Raw genomic sequence first — 16,053 nt, 5'->3', positions numbered from 1 at the left:
TTATAACTTTTACCCTTTTCTCTTTTAACGTTTTTTAACTAGATTATCTAATATATATATTTTTCTTTTTTATACTTTTGTTTATTCATTTTCTTTTTTTTAATTCTTTTTTTTCTTTCTTTCTTTTTGAACCTTTTTTTATCGCCAAATCAGAAGAGATCCTAATCTCTTCAATCTTTTTTTTCTTAATTCTTTTTTAAATTCTTGATTGAATTTTTAATTCAATCTCTTTTTTTTAATTCTTTTTTTCTTTCTTTCTTTTTGAACCTCTTTTTATCCCCAAATCAGAAGAGATCCCAATCAGAAGAGATTGGGAGATCCCAATCAAAGGAGATCCCAATCAGAGGAGATCCCTCACCCAATCGTAAGGGGGGAGAAATCCCCCCTCACGATTTGGGATCTCTTCTGATTTGGTTAAAGCATATTTTCCTGGGATTGTTGCCACCCTTTTAGTATTTTACTTGCTCCTTCATATACTCTTAGCTGGACAAAATGACAAGACGGAAAAATTCACAACAAAAAAAAGAACAAGAGGCAGTACTGAAGGCTAGGGACCTAATCAATACAGACATTGGTAATATGTCAGATCTAGAGTTCAAAACGACAATTCTCAAGGTTATAGCCGGGCTTGAAAAAGGCATGGAAGATATTAGAGAAACCCTCTCCAGAGATATAAAAGCCCTTTCTGAAGAAATAAAAGAACTAAAATCTAACCAAGTTGAAATCAAAAAAGCTATTAATGAAGTTCAATCAAAAATGGAGGCTCTCACTGCTAGGATAAATGAGGCAGAAGAAAGAATTAGCGATATAGAAGACCAAATGACAGAGAATAAAGAAGCTGAGCAAAAGAGGGACAAACAGCTACTGGACCATGAGGGGAGAATTCGAGAGATAAGTGACACCATAAGACGAAACAACATTAGAATAATTGGGATTCCAGAAGAAGAAGAAAGAGAGAGGGGAGCAGAAGGTATACTGGAGAGAATTATTGGGGAGAATTTCCCCAATATGGCAAAGGGAACGAGTATCAAAATTCAGGAGGTTCAGAGAACACCCCTCAAAATCAATAAGAGTAGGCCCACACCCCGTCATCTAATAGTAAAATTTACAAGCCTTAGTGACAAAGAGAAAATCCTGAAAGCAGCCCGGGAAAAGAAGTCTGTAACATACAATGGTAAAAGTATTCGATTGGCAGCTGACTTATCCACAGAGACCTGGCAGGCCAGAAAGAGCTGGCATGACATTTTCAGAGCACTAAACGAGAAAAACATGCAGCCAAGAATACTATATCCAGCTAGGCTATCATTGAAAATAGAAGGAGAGATTAAAAGCTTCCAGGACAAACAAAAACTGAAAGAATTTGCAAACACCAAACCAGCGCTACAGGAAATACTGAAAGGGGTCCTCTAAGCAAAGAGAGAGCCTACAAGTGGTAGATCAGAAAGGAACAAAGACAATATACAGTAACAGTCACCTTACAGGCAATACAATGGCACTAAAATCATATCTCTCAATAGTTACCCTGAATGTTAATGGGCTAAATGCCCCAATCAAAAGACACAGGGTATCAGAATGGATAAAAAAACAAAACCCATCTATATGTTGCCTCCAAGAAACTCATTTTAAACCCGAAGACACCTCCAGACTTAAAGTGAGGGGGTGGAAAAGAATTTACCATGCTAATGGACATCAGAAAAAAGCAGGAGTGGCAATCCTTATATCAGATCAATTAGATTTTAAGCCAAAGACTATAATAAGAGATGAGGAAGGACACTATATCATACTCAAAGGGTCTGTCCAACAAGAAGATCTAACAATTTTAAATATCTATGCCCCCAACGTGGGTGCAGCCAACTATATAAACCAATTAATAACAAAATCAAAGAAACACATCAACAATAATACAATAATAGTAGGGGACTTTAACACTCCCCTCACTGAAATGGACAGATCATCCAAGCAAAAGATCAACAGGGAAATAAAGGCCTTAAATGATACACTGGATGAGATGGACATCACAGATATATTCAGAACATTTCATCCCAAAGCAACAGAATACACATTCTTCTCTAGTGCACATGGAACATTCTCCAGAATAGATCACATCCTCGGTCCTAAATCAGGACTCAACCGGTATCAAAAGATTGGGATCATTCCCTGCATATTTTCAGACCACAATGCTCTGAAGCTAGAACTCAACCACAAGAGGAAGTTTGGAAAGAACACAAATACATGGAGACTAAACAGCATCCTTCTAAAGAATGAATGGGTCAACCGGGAAATTAAAGTAGAATTGAAAAAAATCATGGAAACAAATGATAATGAAAATACAACGGTTCAAAATCTGTGGGACACAACAAAGGCAGTCCTGAGAGGAAAATATATAGCGGTACAAGCTTTTCTCAAGAAACAAGAAAGGTCTCAGGTACACAACCTAACCCTACACCTAAAGGAGCTGGAGAAAGAACAAGAAAGAAACCCTAAGCCCAGCAGGAGAAGAGAAATCATAAAGATCAGAGCAGAAATCAATGAAATAGAAACCAAAAAAACAATAGAACAAATCAACCAAACTAGGAGCTGGTTCTTTGAAAGAATTAATAAAATTGATAAACCCTTGGCCAGACTTATGAAAAAGAAAAGAGAAAGGACCCAAATAAATAAAATCATGAATGAAAGAGGAGAGATCACAACTAACACCAAAGAAATACAAACTATTATAAGAACATACTATGAGCAACTCTACGCCAACAAATTTGACAATCTGGAAGAAATGGATGCATTCCTAGAAACATATAAACTACCAAAATTGAACCAGGAAGAAATAGAAAGCCTGAACAGACCCATAACCAGTAAGGAGATTGAAACAGTCATTAAAAATCTCCAAACAAACAAAAGCCCAGGGCCAGATGGCTTCCCGGGGGAATTCTACCAAACATTTAAAGAGGAACTAATTCCTATTCTCCTGAAACTGTTCCAAAAAATAGAAATGGAAGGAAAACTCCCAAACTCATTTTATGAGGCCAGCATCACCTTGATCCCAAAACCAGACAAGGATCCCATCAAAAAAGAGAGCTATAGACCAATATCCTTGATGAACACAGATGCAAAAATTCTCACCAAAATACTAGCCAATAGGATTCAACAGTACATTAAAAGGATTATTCACCACGACCAAGTGGGATTTATTCCAGGGCTGAAAGGTTGGTTCAACATCCGCAAATCAGTCAATGTGATACAACACATCAATAAAAGAAAGAACAAGAACCACATGATACTCTCAATAGATGCTGAAAAAGCATTTGACAAAGTACAGCATCCCTTCCTGATCAAAACCCTTCAAAGTGTAGAGATAGAGGGCACATACCTCAATATCATCAAAGCCATCTATGAAAAACCCACTGCAAATATCATTCTCAATGGAGAAAAACTGAAAGCTTTTCCAATAAGGTCAGGAACACGGCAGGGATGTCCATTATCACCACTGCTATTCAACATAGTACTAGAAGTCCTAGCCTCAGCAATCAGACAACAAAAGGAAATTAAAGGCATCCAAATCGGCAAAGAAGAAGTCAAATTATCACTCTTCGCAGATGATATGATACTCTCTATGTGGAAAACCCAAAAGACTCCACTCCAAAACTGCTAGAACTTATACAGGAATTCAGTAAAGTGTCAGGATATAAGATCAATGCACAGAAATCAGTTGCATTTCTCTACACCAACAACAAGACAGAAGAAAGAGAAATTAAGGAGTCAATCCCATTTACAATTGCACCCAAAACCATAAGATACCTAGGAATAAACCTAACCAAAGAGGCTAAGAATCTATACTCAGAAAACTATAAAGTACTCATGAAAGAAATTGAGGAAGACACAAAGAAATGGAAAAATGTTCCATGCTCCTGGATTGGAAGAATAAATATTGTGAAAATGTCTATGCTACCTAAAGCAATCTACACATTTAATGCAATTCCTATCAAAGTACCATCCATCTTTTTCAAAGAAATGGAACAAATAATTTTAAAATTTATATGGAACCAGAAAAGACCTCGAATAGCCAAAGGGATATTGAAAAACAAAGCCAAAGTTGGTGGCATCACAATTCCGGACTTCAAGCTTTATTACAAAGCTGTCATCATCAAGACAGCATGGTACTGGCAAAAAAACAGACACATAGACCAATGGAACAGAATAGAGAGCCCAGAAATAGACCCTCAACTCTATGGTCAACTAATCTTCGACAAAGCAGGAAAGAATGTCCAATGGAAAAAAGACAGCCTCTTCAATAAATGGTGTTGGGAAAATTGGACAGCCACGTGCAGAAAAATGAAATTGGACCATTTCCTTACACCACACACAAAAATAGATTCAAAATGGATTAAGGACCTCAATGTGAGAAAGGAATCCATCAAAATCCTTGAGGAGAACACAGGCAGCAACCTCTTCGACCTCAGCTGCAGCAACATCTTCCTAGCAACATCGCCAAAGGCAAGGGAAGCAAGGGCAAAAATGAACTTTTGGGATTTCATCAAAATCAAAAGCTTTTGCACAGCAAAGGAAACAGTTAACAAAACCAAAAGACAACTGACAGAATGGGAGAAGATATTTGCAAACGACATATCAGATAAAGGACTAGTGTCCAAAATCTATAAAGAACTTAACAAACTCAACACCCAAAGAACAAATAATCCAATCAAGAAATGGGCAGAGGACATGAACAGACGTTTCTGCAAAGAAGACATCCAGATGGCCAACAGACACATGAAAAAGTGCTCCATATCACTCGGCATCAGGGAAATACAAATCAAAACCACAATGAGATATCACCTCACACCAGTCAGAATGGCTAAAATCAACAAGTCAGGAAATGACAGATGCTGGCGAGGATGCGGAGAAAGGGGAACCCTCCTCCACTGTTGGTGGGAATGCAAGCTGGTGCAACCACTCTGGAAAACAGCATGGAGGTTCCTCAAAATGTTCAAAATAGAACTGCCCTATGACCCAGCAATTGCACTACTGGCTATTTACCCTAAAGATACAAACGTAGTGATCCAAAGGGGCACGTGCACCCGAATGTTTATAGCAGCAATGTCCACAATAGCCAAACTATGGAAAGAACCTAGATGTCCATCAACAGATGAATGGATCAAGAAGATGTGGTATATATACACAATGGAATACTATGCAGCCATCAAAAGAAACGAAATCTTGCCATTTGCGACAACATGGATGGAACTAGAGCGTATCATGCTTAGCGAAATAAGTCAAGCGGAGAAAGACAACTGTCATATGATCTCCCTGATATGAGGGAGTGGTGATGCAACATGGGGGCTTAAGTGAGTAGGAGAAGAATCCATGAAACAAGATGGGATAGGGAGGGAGACAAACCATAAGTGACTCTTAATCTCACGAAACAAACTGTGGGTTGCTGGGGGGAGGGGGGTTGGGAGAAGGGGGGAAGGTTATGGACATTGGGGAGGGTATGTGCTTTTGGGTAAATTGGAAGGGGAGATGAACCATGAGAGACTATGGACTCTGAAAAACAGTCTGAGGGGTTTGAAGTGGCGGGGGGGTGGGAGGTTGGGGTACCAGGTGGTGGGTATTATAGAGGGCACAGCTTGCATGGAGCACTGGGTGTGGTGAAAAAATAATGAATACTGTTTTTCTGAAAATAAATAAATTGGAAAAAAAAAAAAAAAGTGAAATGAAAGGACACCAGACAATAATTCAAAGCCATATGGAGAAATAAAACTCTCAATAAAGATAACTGCAAGGATAATTACAAATCTAGTATTATTCTAACAATGGTTGTAATTACATTTTTTGTTTTCTATAGGATTTAAGAGTCTAATATATTTAATGAAGAAAAAACCAGTTAGTGTAATTTATTAGTATAAATTTGGTTTGCAATTCCGAATCTTCTTTTCTACATAATTTGAGAGACTAATACATTTGAATGAATTATTAGCTTATGTTTTAGGGCACACAATGTATAAAGAGATAATTTTGTGACATTAACATTAGAAAGGAGTGAAAATGGAGCTGTAAAAGGAACAATTTTTGTATATTAGTGGTTAGGGTGGTACAAATTCAAATTAGAATAATAAAACTTTAGAATATTAAATGTAATACCCATGACAACCACACATACAGCAATACAATATTCACAAAAGGAATGGAAATGGGAAAATAATTTTAAAATTTCACTACAAAAAAAACAAACTAAATTCAAAAGGAGATAATAATGTAGGAAAGGAGGAACAAAAAAGCTATAAGGCCTATAGAAAACAAACAGCATGATGACAAAAGTCAGTCAGTCTGTATCAGTATTAACTTTAAATATAAATGGATTAAACTCTCCAATCAAAAGATAGAGACTGACAGAAGATAAAACACATGATTCAACTACAGTTGTCCCTTGAACAATGCAGAGATTAGGGTGGTTGACTGCATGTGCAGTTGAAAGTCAGTATATAACTTTTGTCTCCACAGAAACTTAACTACTAATACCTTACTGTTGACCAAAGCCTTATCAATAACATAAACAGATTAACACATATTTTGTATTTTATATGTATCATATTCTTAGAATAAGATAAGCTAGAGGAAAAATATTAATAAAATCATAAGAGAAAATACATTTACAGTACTGCTTTAAAAACAATCCACAAATAAGTAGACCCATGTAGTTCAAACTCTTGTTGTTCAAGGATCAACTGTATATGCTGTCTATAAGAGACTCACTTGAGATCCAAAGACACAAACATGTTGAAAGTGAAAGGACAGAAAAACATATTCCATGCAAATAAGTAACCAAAAGAGAGCAGGGGTACCTACACAAATATCAGATAAGACACTTTATATCAAAAAAGTTTTTAAAAGAAAAAGAAGGACATTATTTACTAGAAGGCTCAAAATAATAGTGAGATTTAATAATTATAAAGTTTACTCATGTAATGACAGATCATCAAAATATATGAGGCAAAAACTGACAAAACTGAAGGGAAAAGTAGACAGTTCTACAAAAACAGTTGGAAACTTCAATACCCCACTCATAATAATTAGAAGACCAGACAGAATATAAGTAAGGAACTAGAGGACTTAACATAATAAATCAACTAGATCTAATAGACATATACAGAACATTCTACCCAACAACAGAATATACATTCTTCTCAAGTGTGAAGGGGACATTTTGCAGGATAGACCACGTTAGGCCACAAATTGAAATTTCAACAAATTTAGAAGTACAGATATCATTCAAAGTATCTTCTCCAACAACAATCAGATGAAATTAGAAATGAATAATGAAAGGAAAATTTAAAAATTCACAAGACTGGGACATTAATTAAACAACAGATTTTTAAACAATCAATGAATCAAAGAATTCACAAGGGAAATTAGAAGAAATCAGGAGACAAATGAAAACAAAAACACCACTTACCAAAACTTAAGAGACACAGCCAAGTGGAGCTAAGGGGTAATTTACAGCTATAAATGCTAATATTCAAAAACAAAAAAGATCTCAAGTCAATAATTTAACTTCAAAACATAAGGAACTAGAAAAAGAAGAACAAACCAAACCCAAAGCCAGTTGAGCAAAGGAAAGAATAAAGATTACAGTAAAAGTCAACAAAATGGAGGACAGAAAACAAAGTATATCAATGAAATGAAAAGTTAGCTCTTAGAAAAAACAAAACAAAATTGATAAATCTTTAGCTAAGTAGATTAAAAAAACAGAGAAGGCAAATTACCAAAATCAGAATTGAAAGTGGGGACAGTACTGCCAATTATACAGAAACAAAAAATGTCGTAAGGGAGTACTATGAATAACTATATGCCCACAAACTGAATAATCTAAATGAAATGGACACATTCCTATAAATCAAAACCTACAAAGACTATATAATGAAGAAATAGATCATCTGAATAATGACCTAAAACTAGTAAGAGGTTCAATCAGTAATCAAAAGCTCCCAACAAAGAAAAGCCTTGAACCTGATAGATTCACTAGTGAATTCTACCAAACATTTAAAGAAAACTAATGTTCAACTTCAGCCACATGACAACTTCCTTCAAGATATGTCTCCAAAGGCAAAGAAAACAAAAGCGAAAATGAACTTTTGGGACTTCATCAAGATCAAAACCTTCTGCACAGCAAAGGAAACAGTCAACAAAACAAAGAGGCAACCCATGGAATGGGAGAAGATATTCACAAATCACAGTACAGATAAAGGGTTGATATCCAATATCTATAAAGAAGTCCTCAAACTCAACACACACAAAACAGATAATCACATCAAAAAATGGGCAGAAGACACTAACAGACACTTCTCCAAAGAAGACATAGAAATGGCTAACAGACACATGAAAAAATGTTCATCATCACTAGCCCAGAGAGATTCAAATCAAAACCACATTGAGATACCACCTTACACCAGTTAGAATGGCCAAAATTAACAAGACAGTAAACAACAAGTGTTGGAGAGGATGTGGAGAAAGGGGAACCCTCTTCCACTGCTGGTGGGAATGCAAGTTGGTGCAGCTACTTTGGAAAACAGTGTGGAGATTCCTTAAGAAATTAAATATAAAGCTACCGTATGACCCTGCAATTGTTTACTATTGCGTACTTACCCCAAAGATAAATATGTAGTGAAAAGAAGGGCCATTCGTACCCCAATGTTCATAGCATCAATGGCCACAGTCACCAAACTGTGGAAAGAACCAAGATGCCCTTCAACAGACAAATGGACAAAGAAGATATGGTCCATATATGCAATGGAGTATTATGTCTCCATCAGAAAGGATGAATAACCAACTTCTGTATCAACATGGATGGGACTGAAGAGATTATGCTGAGTGAAATAAGTCAAGCAGTCTGTTGCTCAGACTGGGTAATGTTATTGCTCTATATTTCAAGCTCATATTTTTGCACACAAACACACACACACACACACACACACCCCACCCCAAATGGAGTATTATCCAGCCACAAAAAAGAAAAACATAGTATCTTACTCTTTCAATCTGCTTTTCCATTTCTTTATGCTGTTCAAGATGAATTTTCTTGGCCTTTTCAAAAGCTAAACAAATTTTCTCATGTTCTGTATTGATATTGGTTTCTAGACTTCTTATCTTTTCATTCTTTTCCTAGACATACAAATACACTTTAAAAGAATACAACTGACAACTAGTTTTACATAAAAGTACATAAGTAAAGCATTAAATTTGTCATACTCTATTCTTTGAAGAATCACAGTAGTTAATATGTAAAACTTCAAAAATATTTACACAGTTACTGAAAAGACAAAATACTTATTTAAAAAAACTATTTGTGGAGCATAACAAATAGCATGGAGGACAAGGGGAGTTAGAGAGGAGAAGGGAGTTGGGGGAAATTGGAAGGGGAGGTGAACCATGAGAGACTATGGACTCTGAAAAACAATCTGAGGGGTTTGAAATGGCGGGGGGTGGGAGATTGGGGGAACCAGGTGGTGGGTATTAGAGAGGGAACGGATTGCATGGAGCACTGGGTGTGGTGCAAAAATAATGAATACTGTTATGCTGGAAAAAAAAACTATCAAAATAAAAAGATTTAACTATTTCAAAGTACTGAAAAGCATATCAAAGAAGTATATCATTTCCTTCAAAATTCTACTATAATAAAAATGAGAAATTACAGATAACAACTTACCATATAAGCCTATAAACTTAAAAAGAAAGAAGCAAAAAAATGAATCATCAGAAAAATTTACTAGTTTATAGTTTCCTATACAACAATGATACTAAAACAAGCACACTATCACAAATCAAGTGCCTTAAAGTCACAGTGAATTTGTAGCCAAACAGTAATTTTTACCATAAGCTCCTGTTCTAGCTCTGCATTTTTTGCAGCAATAGAGGAATAAGCAACTATTTTTTCTTCCAGCTGTTTCTCGAGAGTTAAAAGTTGAGAACATTTCTTTGTCATCTGAAAACACATCGAAATAAATAAAAATAATTTAAATAAATAAATAAATTATTATTTCTTAAAAATTACTTTTAAAGATAAGTGACAATTTAAAAGAAAAATAGTGAAGGGGAGACCAGATATATGACAGATTGTCCCATCTTTTTCCTAAGTGTGGGGTAAAGATTTTAAAATGAGAAATCAGACATTTTAAAAGTACTCCTATCAAAAAAAGTATTCCTACAGACAGCATCAGCTTCAGTCTAAAGTGTGAATATAACATATACACATGTGGTTCTGGTCTATAATTACCTAAGAAGGCATCCTTATTCTGTCCTCAATAGAAATGAAGATCAAATACTCACAAAACACGCATTATGCAATTTTCAAAATGTAATCCAAACATATCTGCATCAGAATCATATGCACTTGTTCACAAATGGAGATTTCTGAGCATTACTCCATACCTACTGAACCAGAATCATTAGAACAGTACCCAAAATCTGCACATTTAACAGGCATCCCAGCTCATTCTGCTGTCAGCTAACATTCAAAATCATCTATTATCACTCTTTTTCTTCTAATTACATAATCCAAATTCTTGACTTGTTGAATGTTTATTAGCCATATTAACTTATACTTGGAAGAAATAATAGACTGCCATACATTAGAAGTTCTACCATATTTGATACCTGCTAGCCACTAGAGAGTAATTTCTACTTTTAACATAGGTTAAAACCCAAAGGTTTCCAAATATGACTTTAAAAGAGTTTATAACTGATGTATAAATCTGGACTTACACATCCAACTTTGACACAACTCTACAGGACCTTTTTTCTTGTCTCCACAGTTAGTACATACAAACAGCTAATTCAAGCTTACTTCACTTTCCAGTTTGCTCGAGTTTGAAGCTTTCTCCAGCAGCTCCTCTTGTATCAGCTGAAACTGACTAGTTCTGTGGGCCATGTTAACCTTCAAATCAGAATTCTCAGCTTCTATTTGCATCAACTTAGCACGTAGTTCTTCTATTCCAGAAGCGAGTCTTTGTCTTTCTCTTTCATACTGCTTATTCATAGTATATTGATTTTGGTCTTTTATTCTTTCTGCTAACAAACATAGAAGGAAAATTGTTCTGTATAAAACTTAAAGAATAGGGGTGCCTGGGTGTCTCAGTCTGTTAAGCATCTGCCTTTGGCTTGGGTCATGATTCCAAGGTCCTGGGATCAAGCCCTGTGTCAGGCTCCCGGCTTGGTGGATAGCCTGCTTCTCCCTCTGCCCCTCCTTGCACTCTCTCACTCATTTGCTCTCGCTCTATCCCAAATAAAGTCTTTTTTAAAAAAATCTTAAAAATCTTTTAAAAACAAGCTTAAATAAAAACCTATTAAATGTTGGAAGATTTAGTCATAAACAAAGTTTAATTTCTCATCTAAAAAATACTAAAGGAAATGGAGAATGAGACATACATTAAGGAAAATATAATGAAAGAACATAGTAAGTAAGGTACTTTCCATATTTAAGTACATAAAAGAAGGAATAAATTCTTCTGAATCACTCACTTTTCTAGACTATTCTTTTATAACAGAAAGAGTCCTTCTCTCACTCTAAAAGTACCCCCCCCCTTTGGGATAGAAAACATTGTTTTTAAAAAATCATTGTTTTTCAAAAAAGCTGTGCTGTTTCCTTAAACTGAAGTTGACCATAAAATTTCTCTGGATAACCTGGAATCATTAAGAATATTTTGATATAGTGGCACCTGGATGGCACAGTTGGTTAAGCATCTGACTCCTACTCAGGTCATGATCTCAGGGTCCTGGGACAGAGCCCTGAAATCAGGCTCCCTGCTCAGCAAGAGAGTCTGCTTCTCCCTTTCCCTTCTGACCTTTCCCCCACTTGTGCTTTTTCTCTCTCTCTCATGTTCTCTCTCACTCTCAAATAAATAATCTTTTTCAAAAAAAGAGTATTTTTGAGGCACCTGGGTGGCTCAGTGGGTTAAAGCCTCTGCCTTCAGCTCAGGTCATGATCCCAGGTCCTGGGATCAAGCCCTGCATCAGGCTCCCTGCTTAACAGGGAGCCTGATTCCTCCTCTCTCTCTGCCTGCCTCTCTGCCTACCTGTCATCTCTGTCTGTCAGATAAATGAAATCTTTTTTAAAAAAAAAAGTGTTTCTTTAAAAAAAAAAAGAGCATTTTCATGTACTGTATACAGATGCAAGTTCAAAAACTGAAGAACGGAATTCTTCCTAGTCTAAACTAGATCATAAGAATTCAGTGATGCTCTTTGAAACTACTGAGGGTTAGCAAAAATAGTTGTTCAAACACATCCTTTATCCACTACACACATATAAACCTACTCCCATCCAAAAGTGACTGAGTTTTCAAGAGTGCCTTAAAGAGGCATAATCTATATGGCATGAAAATACACATAGGTATGGAAATGTGTAGAGATGTATTATGCTTTCAAGGATTGCTTAAGCAGCCATCTCCTACCAATTCTCCATGTTCCTAATAGTTCACATTCTAGGTTATCTATCTATCATTAGCTCTATACTCTTTGATGTAAGAGAATTTATAACATATTTATTAACACCTCTAATAACTAGCATGCACTCTGCTAATAATCTCATTACTCATTCCTATTCTCTCTAATCACTTAGCTATCTAATTTTCTCTGCTGTCATTTTTCCTGCCACCTATCAATTATACTTGAAGATAGACCATGATAAGTTAAAGATACATAAGTTAACCACTAGGGCAACCATTAAGAAAATAAAGAGGCGAGTGACGCCTGGGTGGCTCAGTGGGTTAAGCCGCTGCTTTCAGCTCGGGTCATGATCTCAGGGTCCTGGGACTGAGCCCCATATCGGGCTCTCTGCTCAGTGGGGAGCCTGCTTCCTCCTCTCTCTCTCTGCCTGTCTCTCTGCCTACTTGTGATCTCTCTCTGTCAAATAAATAAATAAAAATCTTTAAAAAAAAAAAGAAAAGAAAAGAAAGAGGTATAGTTAGCTAATCAATAGTGGAGACAAGAATGGACTATAACTGATCCAAAAGAAAGCAGGAAGGAGGAATAAATGCCATTAAAATAAATACCAAACAAACACCAAGAAGACAGTTTTTCTCTCCCTCTCCCTTTGCCCCCCCACAAGGGGGCAAAAGTACTATTATTTAAATAAATAAAAAGGTACTTGATGTAAATTTTACTTACAATAAAGTGCACCCATTAAAAATATAAAGTTCGATACATTTGGTCAAATGTTTGTTTTTTTCATAGGCTTTATCTTTGTAACTATCAGCACAATCAAGACATCTAAAATTTCCATCAGAAACAAATGGCCAAAAAAATAAATAAATAAAGGAAACAAATGGCCAACAGACAGACATATGAGAAGTGTTCAACATCACTAAGTATCAGGGAAATGCAAATCAAAACTTCAGTAAGATATCACCTCATACCTGCCAGAATAGCTAAAATAAAAAACACATTTGGAAAACAATATGGAAGTTCCTCAAGAAACCAAAAACAGAGGGGCGCCTGGGTGGCTCAGTGAGTTAAAGCCTCTGCCTTTGGCTCAGGTCATGATCTCAGGACCCTGGGATTGTGGGTGCTCTGCTCAGCAGGGAGCCTGCCTGCCCCCTACTGCTTCCCTCTCTGCCTACTTGTGATCTCTGTCTGTCAAATAAATAAATAAATTCTTTAAAAGAAAAATAAGCAGAATTATTATATGATTTAGTAATTTTAATACTGGGTGTATACCCAAAGAAAATGAAAACACTAACTCAAAAACATATATGCACCCCTATATTTATTCCATTATTATTTACAATAGCCAAGATTTGGAAGCAACCTAAGTATCCACCGATAAATGAATGGATAAAGAAGATAGGGTGTGGGTGTGTATAAAATGGAATATTACATTTCAGTAATATCAACCATAAAAGTAGTATCAGCTATAAAAAATAAAAAATAACAAGATTTTGCCATTTGCTACATAAATGGACCTAGAGGATATAATGCTAACTGAAATAAGTCAGAGAAAGACAAATACTGTTTGATTTCACTCACATGTGGAATTTAAGAAACAAATGAACAAAGAAAAAAACACAAAAATACACTCATATATGGAGAACAAATTGGTTGTTGCCAGAGGGTGGGGAAAGAGTTAAACTGATAAAAGGGATTAAGAATACACTTATCATGATGAATGCTGAGTAATGTATAGAAATGTTGAATTACTATATTGTATACCTGATGCTAACATAACGCACTATGTTAACTATACTTTAATTAAAAAAAAAAAAAAACTAGAAAAACATACCCGCAGGATCCCTTGTACTCCTTCTCAGTTTCCTTTGGGTTTAATTGTCCTTAATTTTTCCTACAGTGAAAGCTTAGATTATTGATTTTAAACATTTCTTCTTTTCTAATCTAAGTGTTTTAAGGTATAAAATTATATTTAGGCAATGCTATAGCTGACACTAATTTTTATATGTTGTATTTTCATTTTATTTACTTCAAAATATCCTATAATATCTTTTGTGTGTGTTTATTTCCAAATATTTAGAATTTTCTGGCGAATTTTTGGTTATTAGTAGTGGACATTAGGTTGTATGAATGAACCTGATTTCAGGTTTTTTTTTTAAATTTCAGTTTTTTAAAATGTTTTGAGACTTCATTTATTAGCCAGCATATGGAGTATCGTGATGAATATTTTATTTATTTGACAGACAGAGATCACAAGCAGGCAGACAGGGAGGCAGAGAGAGGAAGAGGAGGAAGCAGGCTCCCTGCAGAGCAGAGAGCCCCATGAGGGACTCGATCCCAGGACCCTGAGATCATGACCTGAGCCGAAGGCAGTGGCTTAACCCACTGAGCCACCCAGGCGCCCCTCGTGATGAATATTTTAAATACATTTGAGAAAATTGTATATTCTGGTGATTACTATATAGAGTGAATGTCAATCATATTAAACTTCTAAACTTCTTTATAGTACTTAAGTCTTCTTTCCTCTTAATGATTTTTTTTAAAGATTTTATTTATTTGACAGAGAGAGATCACAAGTAGGCAGAGCAGCAGGCAGAGAGAGGGGGAAGCAGGGTCCTTGCCGAGCAGAGAGCCTGATGAGGGACTTGATTCCAGGATCCTGAGATCATGACCCGAGCGGAAGGCAGTGGCACAACCCACTGAGTGACTCAGGCGCCCCCTCCTAATGATTTTCTGTGTACTTGTTCTATCAATTATTGAGAAAGTACTTTAGAAATCTTCAGATATATATGTGGATTTGTTAATTTATCCTTCTAGTTCTGTCAGCCTCAACTCTGATTTGTCCAAAATTAATATAGTTATTCCAGCTATTTTTTATTGATATATAATTGACATATAACACTATATTAGTTTCAGGTGTATGACATAATGATTTGGTATATGTATTCATTTTGAAATGATTACTACAATGTCTATTTAATATGCATCATCACATATAGTTACAAATTTTAGGGAGGGATGACAGCTTTTAAGATCTTCTCTCCCACATAAACAATGAATCCTGGAACACTGCATCAAAAACGAATGACTGGGTGCCTGGGTGGCTCAGTGGGTTGAGCCGCTGCCTTCGGCTCAGGTCATGATCTCAGGGTCCTGGGATCGAGGCCCGTATCAGGCTCTCTGCTCAGCGGGGTGCCTGCTTCCTCCTCTCTCTCTCTGCCTGCTTGTGATCTCGCTCTGTCAAATAAATAAATAAAATCTTTAAAAAAAAAAAAAAAAACGAATGACTAACATAACACAATAAAGAAAAAGAAAGATATTCTCTCCCAACAATTTTTATACATATAATACGGTATTAGTAACTATAGTCATCATGCTATATATTACATCTCCAGGACTTGTTTATATTATAACTGAAAGTTTGTACCTTTTGACCACATTTACCAAGTCCTGTCTCTGGCAAACACCAGTTTGTCCTCTATGAGTTTGTTTTGTTGTTTTGACATTTCGTACATTAGCGAGATCATGCAGTATTTCTTTCTCTGCCTGACTTCTTGTTTAACCTAATGTCCTCAAGGTTCATCCATGTTGTCACAAGTGGCAGGGTGTCTTTTTTATGGCTGAATA

The 16,053-nt window shown here is 35.9% G+C and overlaps 1 protein-coding gene across 6 annotated transcripts in view; it reads right to left on the bottom strand.

The window, feature by feature from the left end:
• CCDC18 (coiled-coil domain containing 18) overlaps positions 1–16,053 on the bottom strand; it is a 118,461-nt gene that overhangs the window by 70,981 nt on the left and 31,427 nt on the right. For all 6 annotated transcript variants that reach the window (XM_044238699.1, XM_044238702.1, XM_044238703.1 and 3 more), the window contains 3 exons: positions 10,832–11,055; positions 9,860–9,970; positions 9,019–9,150 (listed from right to left, as the gene is read on the bottom strand). In XM_044238699.1, the coding sequence (XP_044094634.1) occupies positions 9,019–9,150; positions 9,860–9,970; positions 10,832–11,055 (467 nt within the window). The remainder of the gene's footprint in view (positions 1–9,018; positions 9,151–9,859; positions 9,971–10,831; positions 11,056–16,053) is intronic.

Source organism: Neovison vison, chromosome 2 (assembly GCF_020171115.1).
Source record: "Neovison vison isolate M4711 chromosome 2, ASM_NN_V1, whole genome shotgun sequence".
Taxonomy (NCBI): domain Eukaryota; kingdom Metazoa; phylum Chordata; class Mammalia; order Carnivora; family Mustelidae; genus Neogale; species Neogale vison.
Note: the sequence above shows the minus strand (reverse complement) of the source record. Positions and strands in the feature narration are given on the sequence as shown.